Source organism: Thermobia domestica, chromosome 7 (genome assembly GCF_964235325.1).
Source record: "Thermobia domestica chromosome 7, izTheDome1.hap1.1, whole genome shotgun sequence".
NCBI classification, from domain to species: domain Eukaryota; kingdom Metazoa; phylum Arthropoda; class Insecta; order Zygentoma; family Lepismatidae; genus Thermobia; species Thermobia domestica.
Window position 1 is genome coordinate 54822515 of NC_137460.1, and position 21680 is coordinate 54844194.

Consider the following 21680-nt stretch of genomic DNA (forward strand, 5'->3'; position numbering starts at 1 on the left):
AGTTTTTGCTTTGAAGTATCGTGACATAGACCTATGATTTTTTTAAAAAAGCTTAGAAACCTCATGATTTGCAAGAGTTGCGATAGTTGATTCAGCTGTGTTTCGACAGGTTGAATGTAAGTTGAAAAGTGTGTTCAAGTCATTTGTATCTCAGTACTTTAATGATGTAAATTGACAAAAATGATAGGTTTGAACAAACTTTGTAATGAAATGTGGAATAACAGGTAAGGAGCTGTTTTGTTTTCCGTTCTACTTTCTTTTGGGAGGAAGGACTTCTATAGCACCCTGTATCTTTGACATTATATTATGATTAATTATTGCTTCATGTTAGGGATAAGCATAAAATATTCTTAATTAAAAATCAATAAGCGTTAATGATGTTACAAACGAAGTTTTTGTTTGTTTAAAAAGAAGAGAAAAAAAGAAACATAGAAAAAGAAATTAAAAATTCTTTCTGTAATTGTGTATTTTTGAGGTTCCTTAATGAGTTACAAATACTAAAAGTAGAATGTTAATGATTTGATTGCAGGGTCTGGAATTTTTGTGTCACCGTCTGGCTTGATGGAGAGGACTGGGTCTGTTGGACTTAGCTTTATTATCTGGGTCGCGTGTGGCCTCCTCTCATTGCTTGGTAAGTGCGTGCTTTCTTAATTAAGTTATTAACCCTATTTAGAGTAAGCATTATACCAGCCAATTGGCAACATTTAACTCTTATTACAGACGAGTTCGCCTCTGAGATTGAAAGATTAAAACTTTTTTTTTTTTTTTGTAAATTACGAATCATGTCGACCTTTGTCTACGTCTGGCCTACAACATGCTTCAGGAAAATTATTTTGTTTCTCGATCTGAAGGTTCTTGATTTGAATCCCGAAGTTTGCTATCCTGATCAGGTCCGTATCCAGGGGTCTAGGAGGGCCGGGCCCCCCTAAAATTTTGCTGCCCCCCTAAAATTGTCACGGTAGGCTTACAAATGAACTATAATATGGTTGGATCGGGCCTCCTAACTTCAGCCGGCCCTCCCTTACATTTTTGGGCTGGCTACCGGCCTGATCCTGGTGGAGGGTCTTGAAATGTTTTCTATCGATTGTACCAGGCGAATGAAGGGAATGTATTACTGAATGTAGCGAAAGTATATTCATTTTTTATACAACATGCAATATGACGACATCAATAAATGAAAAATGTTATGCTTGTTCGTAGTACCAGCGGAAATTTTGTAATCAACAGTAAGTAATGTGAAGAGGTAACGTAAATTTAGTTACGTAGGCGTACTTAGGCTAGTTGTTACAAATCAGAATGAAATTAACAAAATAAATAAATCAATAGCGGTAGAATACTGCAGACCCGCAACCAGAGGGGGACCTGCAACCCCCTAAACTTTTCATGGAACCTCCAGACCTCAATACCGAATTCTATTATTAATTCAAAGAACACAATTTAGATATTTGTAAGAGAATTTTGATGACTTATCCCTCTAACATATTCATGGCCCCCCAAACTTCTGTGGCTGGTTGCGGGCCTGTAATACTGTTCCGTTGAGAAACCTTTTGCTTCGCTGCTAATACTGGTATAGAAGAAAAAAATCTAAGAGAAGTGAAGGTTAATAATCATAGTTATAGTGGGATTAGTACGGGACTGTTTGTGCCATGATGAACCTTCTGATTCTTTTAACCAGCGTTTTTCAAACTATGTTTTTTTAAGATTAAATATTATCCACCCCCTCAAAAAAAAAAGACAGCCAAAATGAAATTTATTTATTTATACATATTTCTGGTCATTTCCGGTATCTATGGCCTTAAGCTCGTTGCGTATGAGGGATGACGTTCTTCAGCGAGCACACTATCCGGGGAAGGAAGGAAGCGGCTAGAGATTTGTATGTTAGATACTAGCCCGGCATTTGCCTGATGTGAATAAGGGAAAACCTCACTCAAGATTACCGACCTGGAAAAGGTGTAACAACTTTTGGACGGAGTACCCGTACTGGTAAACTCTTCTGGAACTGTTCGCACCAAAGACAAGAGTGTCAGTGATTATGTTACGCAAAGCCACCAAAAGTGAAATTTAAGTGGATGGTAGTACAGATTGTTCAAATTCTAATATCTTATCTGTATATATATATATATATATATATATAACAAGTTCTGAATAAATAACTAACTGGTTGATCAACGCCTAGGCCAAACCGCTTAAGCCAGAAACTTGAAATTTGGACAGTACATTGGATTTGTCACGTAAGGTATCACTGAGGAAGGATTTTTAGAAATTCGATGGGGAAAGAGGAAAAAAAGGAGAGACAATTATTATCTTATAATGTTCATATCTTGGAATCTCTGAAGGTTAGAGACATGAACTTTGATATTTAGACTTTCCACTTAAAATAATTAAAGATCTGTTTCAGCGCTTTTTAATACTTGATCTAGAAGGGAAGAAAAGAAGGTGAGAAGGAAAAAGGTGTGGGAATTAAAATTATTATAATATCTAAGATGTCTCGGAATGTCTTAAGATTAGAAACATGAAGTTCGGTATTTGGACTTTTCAATTTTAATATATATATATATATATTAAAACAGTATATATATATATATATATACTTGTTTTACTGTTTTTCGATATTTGTCATAGAAGGAAAGAAAAAGTCGGGAAGAAAAACGGGTGAGGTAACGAGTATTGCAATAATTGGATGGCCATAACTTGAAATTCTTTAACGTTAGAAACATGAAATTTGTCATTTAGGTTTTTCGTTTAAAATGATTAAAGACGTGTTTCAGCGTTTTTTTTTTTTTTTTTTTTTTTTGTATTTCCCATAGAAGGAGAAAAAGCCGGGAAGAAAAAAGATCGGGTCTGCAATTGTTATAATACGATCATATCTCAAAATCCCTTAAGATTAGAAACATGTTAGGAATTCTTACTGTATAAGCTCCGTATTCAAAACAATTGAGCATGTATCACAGTTCCGGAAATTCCACCACAGGATTTCCCGAGATTCCCCTTTTAACAAGAGAAAGAACCAATTTTTATTTTTTTTTTCTTAATATATAAAAATGACTTCTAGGTTGTCAGTCTCATCATTATGGGAAAACGGGTGAACCATTTGAAATAAAATTTTGAACATATTTATCACTTAGACCGTCATGAGAATTTTTCATTTCGCTTTGATTGAAATGTGATTCAATGGGAGAAAGGGATTTAAATTTTTCGCAAAGAATAATGCCATAAACGCATTTTTGCCGTGCGAAGAATGGAAGCAAAGGCTATGATGCATGACCGTAGGCAGAGCAAACGCGAGGGTATGGAGACTGTGTTAATATGTGCCTTAAGTTATTTGTAAAATACGAATATTTACTTTTTTCTATTAATCTTTAACTTTATGTGAAAGAACTCCTGAATTACTGAATGTCTAACTGATTGATCAACGTTCAGGCTAAACTACTTAAGGTAGAAACTTGAAATTCGGTTAGTGCACTGCATAGAATTATTGACGTGTGGTACCATCAAACAAGAATTTTTTGAAATTCAAGTGGAAGGGCGAAAAATAGTCTGGGTAATTACTATATTTAAATGCCCGTATCTCGAAATCTCTGAAAGCTAGAGACAGGATGCCCGTATCTCGAAATCTCTGAAAGCTAGAGACAGGAAATTAGATATTTGGACTTCTTTTTTAAAAATAATTAAATAGCCTACATGATTGAACATTTTCTCCTATTTGATCTATAAAAGGACAAAAGGGAAGGAAAAGGGCTGCGATAATAATTATTATAATAAGAGCCCATAACTTGGAATGTATTAAGGTTAAAGATATAAAATTTCGTATTTGGAATTCTCATTTAAAATAATGAGAGATTTGTTTAAGATTTTTTTTGATATTTGCCTCAGAAAAGAAGAAAATGGGGTGGTCATAAAAAGGGTGGTATTATAATTATTATAATAACATGTCCATGTCTTGGAATCCCTTAACATTTGAGATATTAAATTTGGTATTTGTACTTTTTATCTAAAATAATTAAACACATCTTCAGCGCTTTTTTGATATTTGTCTTAGAAGGGAAGAAAATGGGGGAAGAAGGAATGGGATTGCAATTATTTAGTAAGATACTTATATCTCGGAATCCCTTAGGGTTAGAGATATGAAATGTTGTGTCTGGGCCCTTGATTTAAAATAATTTTCACTAATATATGTTTCATAGCTTTTTGATATTTGTTCTAGAACAAGAAAATATTTAGGAAGAAAGAGAGGATGGGGTGGTTGCAATTATTATAATAAGATGTCTGTATCTCGGAATTCTTTAAGGAAATTTGGTGTTTCTTCTAAATTAATTAAAGCGTTTTACGTGTTTGGCTTAGACTGGAAGAAAAAAGGGGTTGATAAGGTGCACTTACAATACATTTGATTTGTGTGTGAAAGTAAGAGTTCAGAGAAATTCTATATGAAAGATGCAGAAAGAGAATGCAAGATATTGTCCACAGTAACACTGGGAGGGGGGATTTGCTAGTACCACTATAAAGCAAAGGGAATTTTAATGGATAATACTATTTTAAAAATATAAATATACTCGTAATTATATATATATATATATATATTAAAAAATGATAGATTTCTTTTCGAGGGGTATAAGAATAGGTTTGTCCGTAGAACATTCCGCCCAATAAAAACAGGCCCATAGTTGAAAGATGTTTGAGAAACGCTATCTTAAACCAATGAGTTAATAAGACATACTGTGACAGGATGTTAACCAGCGTTCGCTGCTTCAGCGGAAAATGTCCATATAGGCTTTTTTCGTATGAAAATAGCTTTAATTTTCAGTGAAGCGGGATTATATAGTAAATGGGAGTTAGCTTGAAGAAGTTCGGGCAAAGTTTCAGATGACTTTTCTTTCACGTCTTCTTCAAAAACATCGATCGAAAAGTGACGACAACTTGTTAAAAAAAAAAAAAAAAGTAGCAGAGCCATCTATCATGGACTATTCTTTTTTCGAAAACATTAACCAAGCAGCGCTGATAACTTGAAGAAAGTTCATAAGCGCCACCGTATTGTATACTCCTTTTGGATTCAAAAGACGAAAAATAGTCTATAGCACTATCTGATTCAGAAAAGTCATTTGGGAGAGAAGGAATCGCCTACTGGAGGATGGACGTACGCTGAAGATACGAAATACAAGTTTATACATCAGAACAGAATAAAGCGGTGCAATAGTTGGCCTAGAGATATGAAACAAGAAACACGTTAAACAGAATAGAAGAAAGATTCAGAAAAGATATGACTTACACTATGCAAAATCAGCGAACCGTCGTTTCAAAACGGGAAGGCGGTCAAAGAAAATGCAAAACGGCGTGCTTAAATTTGTACTGATCCATAGTGTCTTCTAAATAGACCATTACTTGGTCTACAGTGCAAGATGAATTAATTTTTTGTTTCCTATAACGTGTACAAAATAATTATTGCCGTTTCTCTTCTCTCACACAAAAGATCGATGGAAGAAGGGGGAAAAATGAAATTTAAGGTCCCTTTCAGCACCAACGAAACATGAGACAGTGTCTACTGCTTGATACGGGATTCGAGCTATTGCTACGAGGCTTAAGATTAATTTAAAGGAGCACTAATTACCAAAAGATGGCAGCACATTTCCCCTACCTTTGTAATGCATTTTGTAGAAATCGAAAATATTAGCAACAATTCAATCAATTTTAAGAGATGGATGTAGGAACTTTGCCCCTAAGCAGATTGAAGAATCTGACACTAAGCAATGCACTTTCTTTTGATATCTTGTTTCTTATATTGTTGAGAAAGTTTTATAATTGGAAGCGTGTTTCTGAACAGTACAATTAAGTACACTCCAGTCTCAGATCTAGCCCGGGGCCGGGGGTAAGAAATAGGGCCACTATTTTTTTGAGTGACAAAAATAATTTAAGCTATTATTTATATATTTTTGAAAGTTTATAGTAAACTCATGGTATATACTTATTTTAATCTAGATTCTGGCTGTCCCCCAGTTTTTACTTTCTGGAACCGCCACTGGTACTATCTATAATGATTGAAAGAAAATAATTAAAAAGTGTACGAATTATTCCCTGATTATCCATCCAATTTATCTTTGGACAAGGTTTGAATATTCATCTCTCGACTTTCAATTTCTTGAATATTGTCGGGGGCCGCGGTGGCTCAGTGGTAGAGCGTTCACTTCTGGTGTGTGGGGCCCCTGGTTTGATTCCACCTCGCGCAAAGTGGACTTTGTGATGGACAAACACCATGTACGTAAGTTTTCTCGGGGTTCTCCCGTTTCCTCCCACTTTATTCATTCCACCATTGCATTCATTTCTCATCATCACCGTCTCCTTTAGCCTAGCCCTCATAAGCATGGGACGTAAAACTGAAAGATTTCATTTCATTTTTTTTTTTTTTTGGATATTGTCACTCTTTACAAAATACATTGGAAAGATAGGGGAGACCTGCTGCCATCTGTTGTGCTCAGTCGATCCTTTATACTCAGCATAATAGCTCCACCGTGGATCAAAACCGGAACAAATGCAAACAAAACGACACCTGGAGAAGAAGAGGCGAAGAACGAAAAGAAGAAATTTGGTTACAACAGTGTAAGAGTATAGCGTATAGTGATCATTTTAAAGTTTTGAAAAAGGGAATAAGAGAAATTGTGCACGATATTGAAAATTCTTATTACTTTTCGAAGTGAGGAAACGAATCTGAATGTAAATCAATTTAGTATTCCTTCCCAATTAACGTGGCAGGACTGTTGGGACAGTTTCTCCAAAAGGTGACTCATTGCTCCCGTTTTATACCAGAAAGAAGTGTTGTCCGTTTTACTGTAGTAGACAGAGTAGCAGATTATCCATACACTCTCCCCTCCACTTCCCTCAGTCTATCTTTGAGCTGAGTACTTTTTATACAATTCATCGTGATGACGCACTACTACACGTTAAGCGACGCATGCGAATTCTTTCATTTTTTTTTTTTTTAATACGTTACGTTGCTTGTGCACTTCGCATCGCGTACGTGAGATTGTGGGATAAGGCCCTGCTAGAGGAATTGGAATGTTCCCGTGATCTTCACTTCACACAGGAGAGAAGTGTGGAGAGTGTGTCCACTCAGAAATAACCTAACCGTCCTCGTCTACTGGTGTTGTAATGAGTGCCAGCCAGACCTTCGTTTAGTTTTAAAGAATACTCCGATCGGAGAGAAAGGCAGAAAATTCAGCTCGGGTGGTCTCGGGGATCCCGCCGAGTGCTTTTTACAGAATATCGACCAGAATCTACAACGTTGGCCTAAATCTCTCTTTCTCTCGTCCGTTATTCTCCTTTATAGGATTCTTTCATGAAACTCGATACACTAAACCTTCAATAAAGGATGGCTTACTGATCTACAAGATGACTCCATTTGTTTCAATGCACGCGTTGATCCACCTGCAGAAGCAATAAATATTTACACCTGTTCCCTTTTGTCCCATTCCAGTTTTACTTTTTTTTTGTGTGTGTAATATTGTGACCAACTGAAGATACAAGGCTACAGCTGTGATAAAATATCAATGTAGGAAGTAAATTAAGTTTGATATGCATGTTCTTATATCGAAAATTTCCCTGTATCTAGTAGGGTTCTTAAAAATTTCAAGACCAATGGCAGTTACTTTCGCTGATAATTCGAACTAACATCCAAGCAGTGACGATTTCAGATTTACTCCCGGTAGGGAATTTGAATAAACGGGTTGGAGAGGGATGACAGTGATACTGCGAAAATACTGGTAGCCAAGATTAAGCACGATCGGAGAACTGCCCCAGGGGAGGAATTCCGGTCAGAATCCCTTCAAGCCACCCCCTGAAATCATCACTACATCCGAGGCTTCGTGGGGCCACTGTGACTCAGTGGTAGAGCGTTCACCTCTGGTGCATGGGATCCTTGGTTCGATCCCAGCTCGAAGTGAGTTTTGTGGTTGATAAACACTGTATGCGTGGATTTTCTCGGGGTTCTCTTATTTCCTCCTATTTTCTTTATTTCACTCATTTCTCATCTTCACGGTCTCCTTTAACCTAGCCGGCATATCCATGGGACGTAAAATTTAATTCGCATTTTCCCCCCGAGGTTTCGTTTTTATTATTTCCACTGATGTTACGTGTTTTTGCAGGTCTCCTTTTTAATCATTTCAAATATCAGTGAAAATATTAAGAATTTATTAACACAGAATACTGTAAATACAAAAGCTATTATTCAGTACTGGAAAATACAGTGTTGTTTCAGAAAATTTAATTATCAATAAAGATAGGTTGAGTGGAATGAAAATTACACCAGAGACTTATTACGTGACTTTACAACAATGATTACAACTTTAGAACTGTACAATACCATCTCTAATCTTGGTAAATCAGTGTGGCATAGAACTTTCACGTGCTGCAATTAAAGCCTCTATGATGTGTGAGATAGTAAGAAAGAGGAGTTAGTTGTGTTCCTGAGGAACCGTCTGCCACACGACTTGTAGGTGAATCTAGAAGATGTCGATAATGTCTCCTGGAGGTCTGTGACGAATAAGATGCCAACCAAACATATCCCACACTTGTTCGGAAAGCGATATGTCAGATGGAGCTAGAGATGAAGGCTTGTACATTCCGCGATACACGTGGTCAGGCTTTATCTTGCTGAAATATGACATATTGTGAGATTACCCGCAATGTTTAGCTTTCTTTAGCCAATTATATGGTCCCGTTCGGACGCAATCGTCTGTTTACATTGTGTCCTGTGACACTGACGAAACATAGGGGCGCTTGCGCACATGTTTCATGTTCGTTTATCTACCTTCGCAACAAGAGTGTTGGGTAAATCATGATAAGCTATTTAGAACTGATTAACAGTGAAAAATATTTCGAAGTAACAAAAGTTTCGAAATATCGATTGTTACTTTTCAAAGTTTTAATCAACATATGATCAAATTTCAACGTTCATTCAATTTATTATATTTACCGTTGAATTGTCGTTATGACAACATTGCAGTCAATGCTAACGTAGAAGAAATAATCAAGTAGGAGAAAGCAGTGCTGCAATTTCTTTCCCCAAAGTAGTTTGCTATGCCCGGTTAAAAAAAAAAAAAAAAAAAGCAGAACACGACTGAGAAGTTTTAATCGTGTACAATAACACGACGTGGTAACAGTGAAATCCTCGTGACGTTTTTTCTTATCCCTGGTTGGCCGAAACAAAGCAGCGGACGGAAAAGTTTTGATCAGAGATTCGCTGAGCAGGTCCCCAGACAACACGTACGTGTACGACACATGTGCACTATCCATGCATAAGCCGTACATTTGCACATGTGCATTTGTGTGGATGATGAACACATACATAACCCGTGCATAAGCCGTACACGTGAATTTGCGTGGATGAAGCACACATACATAACCCGTGTATGTGCACATGTGCATTTACGTGGATTTATGTGCATTTGCGTGGATGCAGCGCACGTACAGAACCCGTACTTAAGCCGTTATGTGCACATGTGCATTTGCATGGATGAAGCACACATTTATATAACCCGTGCTTAAACCGTTATGTACACATGTGCATTTGCATGGATACAGCGCACGTACGTAACCCGTGCTTAAGCCGTTATGTGTACATATGCATTTGTATGGATGAAGCACATATTCATATAACCTGTGCTTAAGCCGTTATATACGCATGTGCATTTGCATGGATGCAGCGCACGTACGTAACCCGTGCTTAAGCTGTTATGTGCACATGTGCATTTGCATGGATGAAGCACACATTTATATAACCCGTGCTGTAGCCGTTATGTATACATGTGCTTTTGCGTGGATGCAGCGTATGTACATAACCCATGCTTGAGCCGTGCATGCACATGTGCATTTGCGTGGATGAAGCACATTTAAATTACCGGTGCTTAAGCCGTTGTGTGCACATGGGTATTTGCACGGCTACTGCACGTGTGTATGAGACGTCTATAATACCGTGCAAGTGTATACTTTTACTTTCATTCATTTACTCCCATTCTCATCAACAGAAAGTAACCTCCATTTTTAGTAGGTGTCGTTTTCCTCCAGGCTGTGTTATAGAGACTTTTCGACGAATAACAGCTGAATGATTGTAAAAACTCCATAACGTCCACTGAGCTAGGATACAAGATAAACAGGTGGCAGCATTATACTGATGTAAGTACAGTCAGGCAGTTCATAGGTTTACAAAATTATTTTCATGACCGATTACAGCAGAATATGTTGCGTTATTTGTTACTTGGCAAACATGTCAAAGATACTACCTAAAGCTTTGCTCGTTGCAAATAATAAACTTCAAACCTAAATTCTCACTGACAATTATTAGTTACTTGTTATATACTTTGAAGGTGATGTCTTTGCAGTTCACATACCTTACCAAGCAACCTAGCCTCTCTTGTGTCAGTTACTGTGCCAGCGAGGACCAAGTATAGCATACGTACTTGCGAGCATAGCACAATTACAGCACTTAGGGGTCTGACGAAAGTTTTCACTTTCGGAGGGTTTCTTGTTTTTTGAACCTCATCTAACATCCTTTTCATTTTTTTCATCTTCATCTGGGCTTTGGCCCTCGGCTCCTCTATCACGATGACGGACACTGGCAAAGTTAACGGATCTACGAATCTCGGTCAAGATGTAGGATTACAACCTCCACCGCTTAACATCGGGCCTAACGGTCGCCAAAAGACGCAGCCAAGGATTGTTACGGGAACACCTCGTTCAGACCGTAACTCTATTCCTTCCTATGCTGACTGCATCACCAAAGGACATAGAATTCGTTCTCGATCTTTCTCTGATGGCGAACAAGCGCTAGATTCAAAGAAGCAACGAATTACTCCCAGTGTTAATCAGACTACAACTGACAGCCATTGTATGGATTGGGCATCCACTTCTGCCGATAATCATCATCAGCAATACCAGCCAGATCCCGTGTATAACTTCTTGCTAACCGACTACGATCAGAAATATGACACTGTTCGTGCTGTCTTCCAGCAATTAGTCAAGTACGTCCCTCGGCCTGAAATCCGTGAAATTGTTAAGACACGCCGTGGCATCAGTTTGAAATCCACTAACCCAAATTTCGCCACGCATGTTCGCAACAAGGCAACTTATGAAATTTTTGGGACGAAAGCAAAGATTTCTACTTTACAACCGAGTACACGCAAAACTCCTCCTCCACCACGGCGGCCTCCTATGCTATCTGTAGTTATTCGTGGTGTAGAACCCGATCTTACTGATGACGAAATTCTTGCTGAACTCCATCAGGAAGGGCTACCTATAAAGCGTTGTATCAGGATCAAGAACAATCAGGGACCAACTTATCTCGTACGAGTGCTAACCGATCAACAACAGCTGAGTGATCAACTTCTATCCAAGGGCGCATATATCTATAGACGCAAATATAAGGTTGAGCCCTCTCGCACGCCAGCACCTCTGCCTATTCGCTGCGAGAAATGTCAACAGTATAATTCACACCCAACAGCTGAATGCACAAACAACACCAAATGTGGCTATTGTTCCCGCGAACATCCTACAAAAAACTGTCCAAACCTTGAAGAACCACCACGTTGTGATCGCTGCTCTGAACGTCACCCAACGTACAGCTATAAATGTAAAGCTAAGCCTCAGCCTGATCCAGCTAAGCCTGAACTCGTTGTCCCCATACGTTCAGTCGATGCACCAACTCCACCAGCAAATTCATTGCGCCATCCAGTTACTGTCGAAGATCTACTTCGTTTTCTCACTATTTCACTACAGAACATCCACCCATTTCTTCGCGACCATATTCTAACTCAAATCATGCACGCAGCCAAACTGTTATTTAATCTACAACTACATGCAACGTATTCCGGACCAACAGTGCATTTTCAAATCCAACCACTTGAAGTTTATGTTTGATATGGACAACTCTACCTACGGACTTATATTCACTTTCATTATGAGTTACAATTTACTATTCCTTAACATACGATCACTGTTGACGCACCAACTGCTCTTTACACAGCTCCTACAGGAAGAACAAATTGCCGCATTTGCTCTTAATGAAACTTACCTTGCACCATATTTAACATGCTATATACCGAAGTATCACTTACTTCGACATGACGCACCAACTGGACCACGTCTCTACGGAGGCACAGCTATTGGTATTCGGCAAAATCTTCCTTATCGTGCAGTTACTGTTCCACCTGCTCTTCACCTTCCTGAACATAACATGACGACAATTTATTTTAGAGGCAAAACCATTACCTTTGTTACTATTTACTATCGTCCAGGCAGAGCTTTAAGCTATGATTTCTTCCGCTATATTGATACCAATTTCCGGCATTACGTTATCATGGCCGACCTCAATTTTCATAGCCGTTCCCAACGTGACAAAGACAACTTTCTCGATTTTGTTCGGAATGAAACACGAGCTGAATTTCATACTTTACCGAAACCTACACGTCCTATCAGTCGCACTACTCCTGACGTAGTCATAACTTCATCTTCACTATCTCAGTCTATTCACATATCTGTACTTGACTCCATAGGTAGCGACCATGTCCCAATCAAAGTCGAACTTCATTGTTCTCCCAACACTCAGCCGAAGCCTCCTCCTCAGAAGGTCTACTGCTACCGAAGGGCAAATTGGGAACAATATCGAACCGATTTAGACACTGCTGTAACTACGCTCACAATGCCTAGTACGCAATACGAACTCGATCGAACAATCACTGGACTCACTACAGCCCTTCAAGACGCAGCACAACGTTCTATTCCAACAATCGAAGTTCAGCTACACAAACCTAAGTTACCTCCGCAATATTTACCATTTATTTCAGCATCCCGGAGAGCTTTCCGTGAATATCTCGCTACGGGTAACCTTGAAGCGCTTCGGCTTCATCGCCAGTACCTAAGGATCACTCATAATTATATCGTTGCCTTCAAGAGACGCCACTGGATTCAAACTTGCAACACACTAGCTAATGAAACACATCCTACAAAATATTGGCGCAAGTTCCATCAATTAACAGGTAGAGTCTCTCGTACGCCTTACCCCATTGTTTATAATCATCAAGCAGTCCTTACGGATGCAGAAAAGGCTAATATTTTTGCTTCCTATTTTCAAAATATCTTTACACCTCTACCCGGTTGGCATACACCAGGTCGCTTGCAATCAACTATAAACCGACATGCCGATGCAGCTTCTCCTTTCTTTCGTCCATCTGCTCATCATGATTTAGAACCAAATAATCCTCTAACCATGCCGATTCAACCCGAAACTATTAGTAATACACTTAAAGGTAAACGGAATACTGCACCAGGATTTGACTCTGTTACATATGTACTCATCAGACAGGCGCCTCACTCTTTTCTACTCTTTCTTAGCACCATTTATACCTTTATTCTGCGAACTGGATATATTCCACTCGACTGAAAATACTCAAAAGTGCTTCTTTTTCCTAAACCAAAGAAACCTCAATCAGAAGTCACATCATATCGTCCTATTCACCTCACTAGTTGCCTATGCAAAATCTTGGAAAGAATCCTTGTCCGTCGCATGCACGACCATCTTCACTCACATAATCTTCTTCCAATACACCAAGCTGGATTCCGGCCAAATTTTAGTACTTAAGATCAATTATTCCGTCTCACCACAGCTATTTACAATCAATATAATGCAGGATTTCCTTCTTGCCTTGTTACGTTTGATTTGGAAAAGGCTTTTGACAAAGTTTGGCACCCTGGCTTACTATATAAACTTCGTAACTATCTTCTGCCAACTTCGTACATCCGCTTCATACACTCCTTCTTAATAGGACGATTAGCTTATATCTCAATTAATGGAACGCTCTCTCATCCTATCTTGCTGCAATCTGGTGTACCACAGGGCTCATCATTGTCTCCTTTATTATACTTACTGTACGTCGCTGATTTTGTTATTCCTAATAACACCACAATATTTCAGTTTGCTGATGACACTGCTTTTTTCACAACTGGGCGCACCGTACAATCTCTCAATAAAACCATGCAAGTAGCCATTGATGCATTTGTGCGATGGTGTCATGTTTGGAGGTTAAATATTAACTCTTCCAAAACACAAACCATAGTTTTCTTACCACGTCGACGCCGTTCACGAGTACATCGAAACCCGAATCTACTTCGCCTTCAGGTTGATCTTACGCCTATTCCAGTTTCAAGTAGTATTACGTATCTCGGTGTCATTTTTGACACTCATCTTACCTAGACTCCACATCTCACCAAACTCATAGGTCAAGCGCAAAATCGACTTAATCTTCTCAAACGATTAGTGGGCACAACCTGGGGATTAAGGGCACATACCGTTCTCAATACATATAAAACCTTCATGCGGAGTACATTAACCTATGGACATACAGCCTGGGCATCTGCGCCCCTAAAATTCTATCAAAAACTTGCTATACTAGAACGCCATGCTATACGCCTAGCATACCGCATAAGCCTACCTCATCCAACACGTTTACTTTATGAGATGATCGATTTTCCGCCATTATTAACGCACCTCGAACAACTACGTATACGTTACATCAGCAAACGTATAGCACAGCCCCATCCTATGATACTTGATATACTCCGCTACGACCGTGACAACGATGCACCATCAACATTCATTGCCACCCCTCTCCAACACTTCATGACATTATATCATTTACAGTTAGATGATGACATATTGGACCACGAAATCTATACAATCTACCGACCGCATGAACTTTCATCTCATATCTATCCATCATATGCACAGTAATACCTATTAACAAGGGCCTCCTTCGTCTTCATCAGTTCCTGAATCGCCCCAGGAACAGAAGATAACTTCATTCGTCTGAACTAACATAACCTTGTGATGTGACGTCCAAAGCACTGCATTTCATCCATTCATTACAGTTGTTCATTATATTACTGCAGCCCTGAACTTTCTTTTCCTCTCATATTTTGTGTTTATGTAATAATAACTGCCAATATTCTCTTCTAACCATTAACCTATTAGTGTTTGTGTTATATATATATATATATTTTTCTCTCCTGGAATCATTTCAATCCATGTATATTTCATATTAATGTGATGAATAAAGAAATAATAAACCTGGCAACCCTTAGACCACCTACATTTCCATAGAGACACTTGATCTACAGTACAACACTTACCCGAAGAAAGGGCACAACCCTTTAAACGGGACGACAAAAAAAAATCTTTGCAGTTATAGATGGTGTTACTGCGTAAGACACCAAATATATAAACTCCTTTTTTCGTTGCATCTCGAATTTGCTTTTACATCACCTCTGTACTACGAGCAAATCACCGTGCACTACATGGAAATCATCTTGGTACTGCTTCAAATCACCTCTATCGTACATGTAAATCATCTGGGTACTGCGTGTAAATCACCTCTGTCCTACATGTAAATCACCTGTGTGCTACGTGTAAATCATCTGGGTACTGCGTGTAAATCACCTATGTGCTACGTGTAAATCACCTCTGTCCTACATGTAAATCACCTGGGTACTGCGTGTAAATCACCTGTGTGTTGCGTGTAAATCATATCTGTCCTACATGTAAATCACCTGTGTGCTACATGTAAATCACCTGTCTGCAACGTGTAAATCACCGCTGTCCTACATGTAAATCACCTGTGAACTACATGTAAATCGAATACGTGCTACTTGTAAATCACCTGCGCGGTAGGTGTAAATCACTTGTGCATGACGTGTACGTGTGCATTGCACGTGTTCTGTGCACGTGAAGATGTTGAATAGAACCTGGCATGTATATGTGTATCACATGTACAGGCGTGCATTTATACAGATGATGCACATGTTGCATCCGTGCAATTGTACATTTATTATACGGATACTGTACGTGCATTGTGCTGTCTGGGTCAAGTACAAACTTTGCGCGCCAATTATGACGGTGTCTAGACTGATCATATTATAAAAACGATTGTAGTAAATACATTTAACATACTAGAAAATTACATCTTAAATTTGGACTGTTGTTTTTTAATTTGCAATAGCTTGAAATATGGGAAAAATGCAAAATGGCTACCTGCCTATTTTGGACCCATCGATTTTATTGAAAAGTGGCCAATTTACTGTTGTATTTTGAAGCTAAAGTTGTTAGAGATCGTAACATACGTATTTTAAATACAGTAAAAATTGTTATATATGTATAGTTTCTATCGTAAAGTGAAAATTATTTGTGCAATATAAAAATCGCTGAATATTATAAATGCATTTTTCATAGTTTCATATTCTTACGTTATGATTTAAACGTAGAAATTGCCTACAGAATTTACCTACAGACCAATTACCTACAAACGCTACAACAAATTCTTTAATTATGACTTTCTTATTTTCGTTTTTGGTAATAGATGCAAAATTAAATTCGTTTCAGGAAATACTCGAAACATCCATGCTGTCTCACTGTTCTAACAAGGAAGGGTCACGCAGTGGCTCCGCTGAGATCCGAACAAGACAATTGTGTTTGCATTTGATATGTTATAATTAGACGAATCCCAAAGTTATACGTGCCACCGGGCGGAATGTAGTGAGTTATAACATATTTTGTAATATAAAAGCTACAAAGCTGACAGAATAGTTTGAACCGAGTCATTTGTTCGGAAACAGTTGGGTAAATGGAAAACTCGGACAATACGTATCCCATCATTTTCAACGACAAACATTTTTGGGGTAAAAACTTTGTCCCAGGGTCCCCCGCAGGGTCCCAGACGGGGTCCAACTCAAAATTTTCAAACGGCAAGGTGGGTTAAGTAGCACATCATTTGAAAGCTGTTGTAAAATGAAAGAAAATGCAGCAAGTCTCGTCTCTCTACGACAACCCTGTGCAAAATGGCGGCGGGTCAAAATGTAAACAAAAACTTAATTAAAAAGACCATGGTTATCATTATAAATCGGAAACGGTGTGACAAATATGAAAATAGGAAAGGGAGTGTGGCATTATTTTCAAAGTACAACAATTTGAGTTAAAGCGTCTTGTCCCAGGGTGCCAACAGGGTCACAGGTGGGGTCCAACTAAAAAGTTTTAAATGGCAAGAGAGGTTAAGAAGCTCATCGTTTGCAAGATCTTGTTAAATGAAAGTAGATGGATCAAGTCTTGACTTTCTACGACAACCCTGTGCAAATTTGCGGCTGGTCAAAATGTAAACAAAAGCTTAATTGAAAACCTATGGCCACCTTGAATCCAAGATGGCCGCTTAAAACCTATGTCATTCATAGTAGAAATCTAAATCTCTATTTTCTCTATTATGTATTTAGAAATAATAGGAAGACTAAAGAACAATTGAATTTCGATTCACTTCAAGTATTATTTCATTCGGTAATAACACATATATATTTTGTTCTTAATGCACGTTCGTCACGGTTCTCTGGACATTATTTACTTGAGTATAACGAATATGCGATGAACACACAACTCATACTGCTAAACAAAAGTTGAATACCTTCGGGTATTTTTCTAATTTTGTCATACGTAGTTCATACAGAAAGAACTTGGTGCACCAGTAGGTCGGGGGCTCTGTTGTAACGTATTCGTGATGGTTACATTTGTATGTCATTCGTTGGTTTGATCGCAATACTTCAATCAATACCAAATATACAAAAAAAATCATTTGCAAGATTGGCGAGTAGTACCAAACATGTGTAAGTCATTTCAGTACATCGAGCTGCGTCAAACTTTGTTGGTTTGGTCACAGTATTCCAAGAAATAACATATTCATATACAAACTCATTTTTCACGCTGGCAGCCACATTGGATTACAGATTATACTCTTTGATATTTTGTGGATATCTACTATTAACCATAAACGTTCGCTTCTCCAACACCAGTGGTGTGAACTGGATATGCGTTCGATACATAGTGCGGCATTTTGAACTCAGGATGTTGCGTTTTTGAACATTTTGCATATTTTAGTCACTTACTAATCAACATTAATGTCAAATTTGTTTTCGTAGCTTCAGCAGTTTGGTACGCTAATCCTTTCGATATAGGTTTGAAGCGGCCCTCTTGGATTCAAGGTGGCAATATATTTTCAATTAAGCTTTTGTTTACATTTTGACCCACCGCAATTTTGGACAGGGTTGTCGTAGAAAGTCGAGATGCGCTCCGTCTTCTTTCACTTAACAACAGCTTTCAAACGATGTCCTACCTCTCTTGCCATTTGAAACTTTTTAGTTGGACCCCACCTGGGACCATGTGGGGACCCTGGGACAAACGTTTTCACTTTAATCGTTGTACTTTGAAAATAATGCCACACATCCTTTCCTGTTTTCACATTTGTCTTACCGTTTCCGATTTATAGGGGTGACCATGGACTTTTCAATTAAGTTTTCGTTTACACTTTGACACATCACCATTTTGCAAAGGGTTGTTGTAGAGAGTCTAGACTTGCTGTATTTTCTTTCATTTTACAACAGCTTTCAAATGATGTGCCACTTAACCCCCCTTGCCATTTGAAAATTTTGAGTTGGACCCCGTCTGGGACCCTGCGGGGGACCCTGGGACAAAGTTTTTACCCCAAAAATGTTTGTCGTTGAAAATGATGGGATACGTGTTAGCCGAGTTTTCCACTTACTCAACCGTTTTCGAACAAATGACCCGGTTCAAACTATTATGCCAGGTAAATTTTTTGTAGTTCTTACATTACAAAATATGTTGTAACTCACGATATTCCGCTCGGTGGCACGTATAACTTGGGAATGCATCTAGTTATAACATATCAAATGCAAACACAATTGTCTCGTTCGGATCTCAGCGGAGCCACTGCGTGACCCTTCCTTGTAAGTAGAGAAACACAAACACACATAAAACTTCTTCCCACTGCTTGGCGGTGAACACTTTGCAATGTGAAACCCAATCATCACTTGTTATAAATTTCCTTCAGATGGTATCCAGATAAATAGTCTTCGAATGCATAACGAAAGCAAGACGTCCATGAATTGCTTAATACATCCATGTGAACTGGACTACCTATGTGCATAATATTTAGGAACATAGAACATGAATGGGAAAATTTAATGGCGCCAGTCTGCTCATACACATACTGACAATATATATAAGAAACAATAAAAAGTTACCATCGCCGTCTGTACTTTTAATCAGTGGCGGATCTAGAAGGTAAAAACTGGGGGCAGCCAGTACCCAGATTATGATAGGTATATATTAACTTTCAAAAATATATAAATAATAGCTTAAATTATTTTGTCACTGAAAAAACTGGGGGCCTAGCTCCCCGGCCCTGGCCTAGATCCGCCACTGCTTTTAGTAGCAATAGTTCATGTAGTACCATAACATTTTCTATCTGGAAGTAGGGTTGTCTACAAGACAATTGTAGCAGCCTCGTCTCGAAAAGATAACGTTTGAAATTGATGTCTTGTCTCGGAAAGTCTCAAACAGCATTACTTCAATACGACCAAATTCCAAGATAATAGGCGGCCAACGCAGAAAGTAATTAGCTGTGCAGGTCTACAGAAATGAGGCCAAGTTACACAGGAGGTTATCTTAAAGAGGTGGCCAAGTTAACATGTTTTCCTGTTCATATTGCGTCACAGGAAATTCAACGATTCTTGAGTTGTTTTGTAATTGTGTTGTTTGACAAAAAAAATGTATTGCGTCGCTTGAATTTTGTTTTAATCTCCCTAATGGGCCGAAAATTTCTGTGTGAACTGCCAGTAATTACGTAGCAGTTACAAACACAATAGCTCTGAGAGCATAAACCTAAATTCTCTAGTGTTTAATTTGTTTGGTGCTAAATATATAAACGAACACGCGATCATAAATTTAGTAAACACAACGTCAAAACATCATTAGTCAATGATTTTGCGTATTATCCTGTATTTATATAATTATCTTTTTAAAATGTAGGTTTATCTTAAAATATCTAGGAAGCAAATACTGAAGTAAACTTTATCAATTTAACTACCTCTTCTTTCTTTCTATTTGAAGCAAATTGTATATTTAACCCAATTCAAAATAATTCTTTGAAGTAAACACCACTGTTAGCAACGTTGTGAGTGTAAAGTGTATTACTCAAACAGACAAACTACGACAAATTGATGCTCCCCTGAAAACTGGTTTATCTTTCGACTGTCTAAAAACAGTAGAACAACATATAACAACATTCATGTAAATTACTTTCTGTGTATTGTTTATAAAGTTGCATAAAGACAAAATAGGAACACGAAAACGTGGAACTGGTCCAAATCTTTTATGGTATGTACCTATTTTCACAGCCACAGGTTGCACAATAGCTTCTCTCCCATAAATTCTTCTTCGAAAGACTAGATTCAGTTACCAGCTAAAAGAGAATAAGCATGTTTGTTCTATTAAAAGAACTTCCGTGCTTGACCAGGTTCACTTATTTTTTGTAAAAACTTTATAGGAGAGTTTAGTTTTAAGGGTCTTCTCTACAGAGAAATTAAACTACCGCTAATTTTAGAGTTTTTCTGTAATATCTTCGAAACAAATAAAAATATTCGAAAAGCACAAACGTAGTGAACTAGACAATACGATTTTGCATGTTATACCTTTACCACAATTCACCTATCCGCTTTTGGTATCTCGCTATTTACAGAACCCGCAAAAAAATGCTAAATCTTTCTACAGTTGCAAATCGAAAGCAGATAGATGAGTTGTGATAACGATATCACATACAAAATCGTATTGTCTAGTTCAGTACGTTTTTGCTTTTCGAGTATTATTTATTTGTTTTGAAGATATTACAGAAAAACTCTAAAATTAGCGGTAGTTACTTTCGCTGTAGTGAAAACCCTTAAGTAAAAGGTTTTATTGCATCAGGTGAAATACTTGTCGTGAAAAAAGTTCTTTTCTAATTAGTATGATGTTTATCTGGTTTTTCATTGCATCTCCATTTCATGTGGGGAAACCTCTGGAGACTAAACTAAAACTGTCCTTAAAACGTGTAAAGTGTTCGCTGATTTGCCCTTACATATGGTTGCACCGCACCTTCACAGCCTTACTAAGAAAACCTAAAGATTGTAGAAAGACATGCCTTATATATTGCCTACCGTATTAAACTTCCTAGTCCCAAAAAGATACACTCTGAAAATGGTATAGTTGGAACAACCAGAAGTATAATTGAATGCAACAATATGGCTCCAGCAATACTTATAGCTGAGAGGACATTATATGGTTTAAATAATATAACTGTATCAACAAAATGTATTGTTGTCGCAGTCGTCTTTATGATGGTAACAACTGTGTCAATTATGGTACTTGTAAGTATAAAACTACCATATAGTTGGGAATATCAAGACCATCATAAGATTTTATAATTACAATACCATAACCGATATAGTTGTTAATATCATAAAACTGACTGCGACAGCAATACATTTTGTTGATCCAGCTGTATTTTTAACCATATAATATTGTCCTCTCAGCTATAAGTATTACTGGAGCCATATTGCATTCAATAATACTTCTGGTTGTTCCAACTATACCGTTTTTAGACTGTACAGTATATTAATGGACAATAATCTATATCAAATCATTTCTTACCGCACTAAAATAGATAAAATTATTTTTAATCTTAAAAATCCAGAAAGGCGAAATTTAACAGATTCTATATCATACAGGACATTTTCTGTACCAGACTACATACAAGCTTGTTGTTCAGCCAGGACCA

The 21680-nt window shown here is 37.9% G+C and overlaps 1 protein-coding gene across 3 annotated transcripts in view; it reads left to right on the top strand.

Moving 5' to 3' along the window:
- Positions 1–21680, top strand: part of LOC145690111 (b(0,+)-type amino acid transporter 1-like) — a 232429-nt gene that overhangs the window by 113586 nt on the left and 97163 nt on the right. For all 3 annotated transcript variants that reach the window (XM_081764692.1, XM_081764690.1, XM_081764691.1), the window contains exon 3: positions 530–631. In XM_081764692.1, the coding sequence (XP_081620818.1) occupies positions 530–631 (102 nt within the window). The remainder of the gene's footprint in view (positions 1–529; positions 632–21680) is intronic.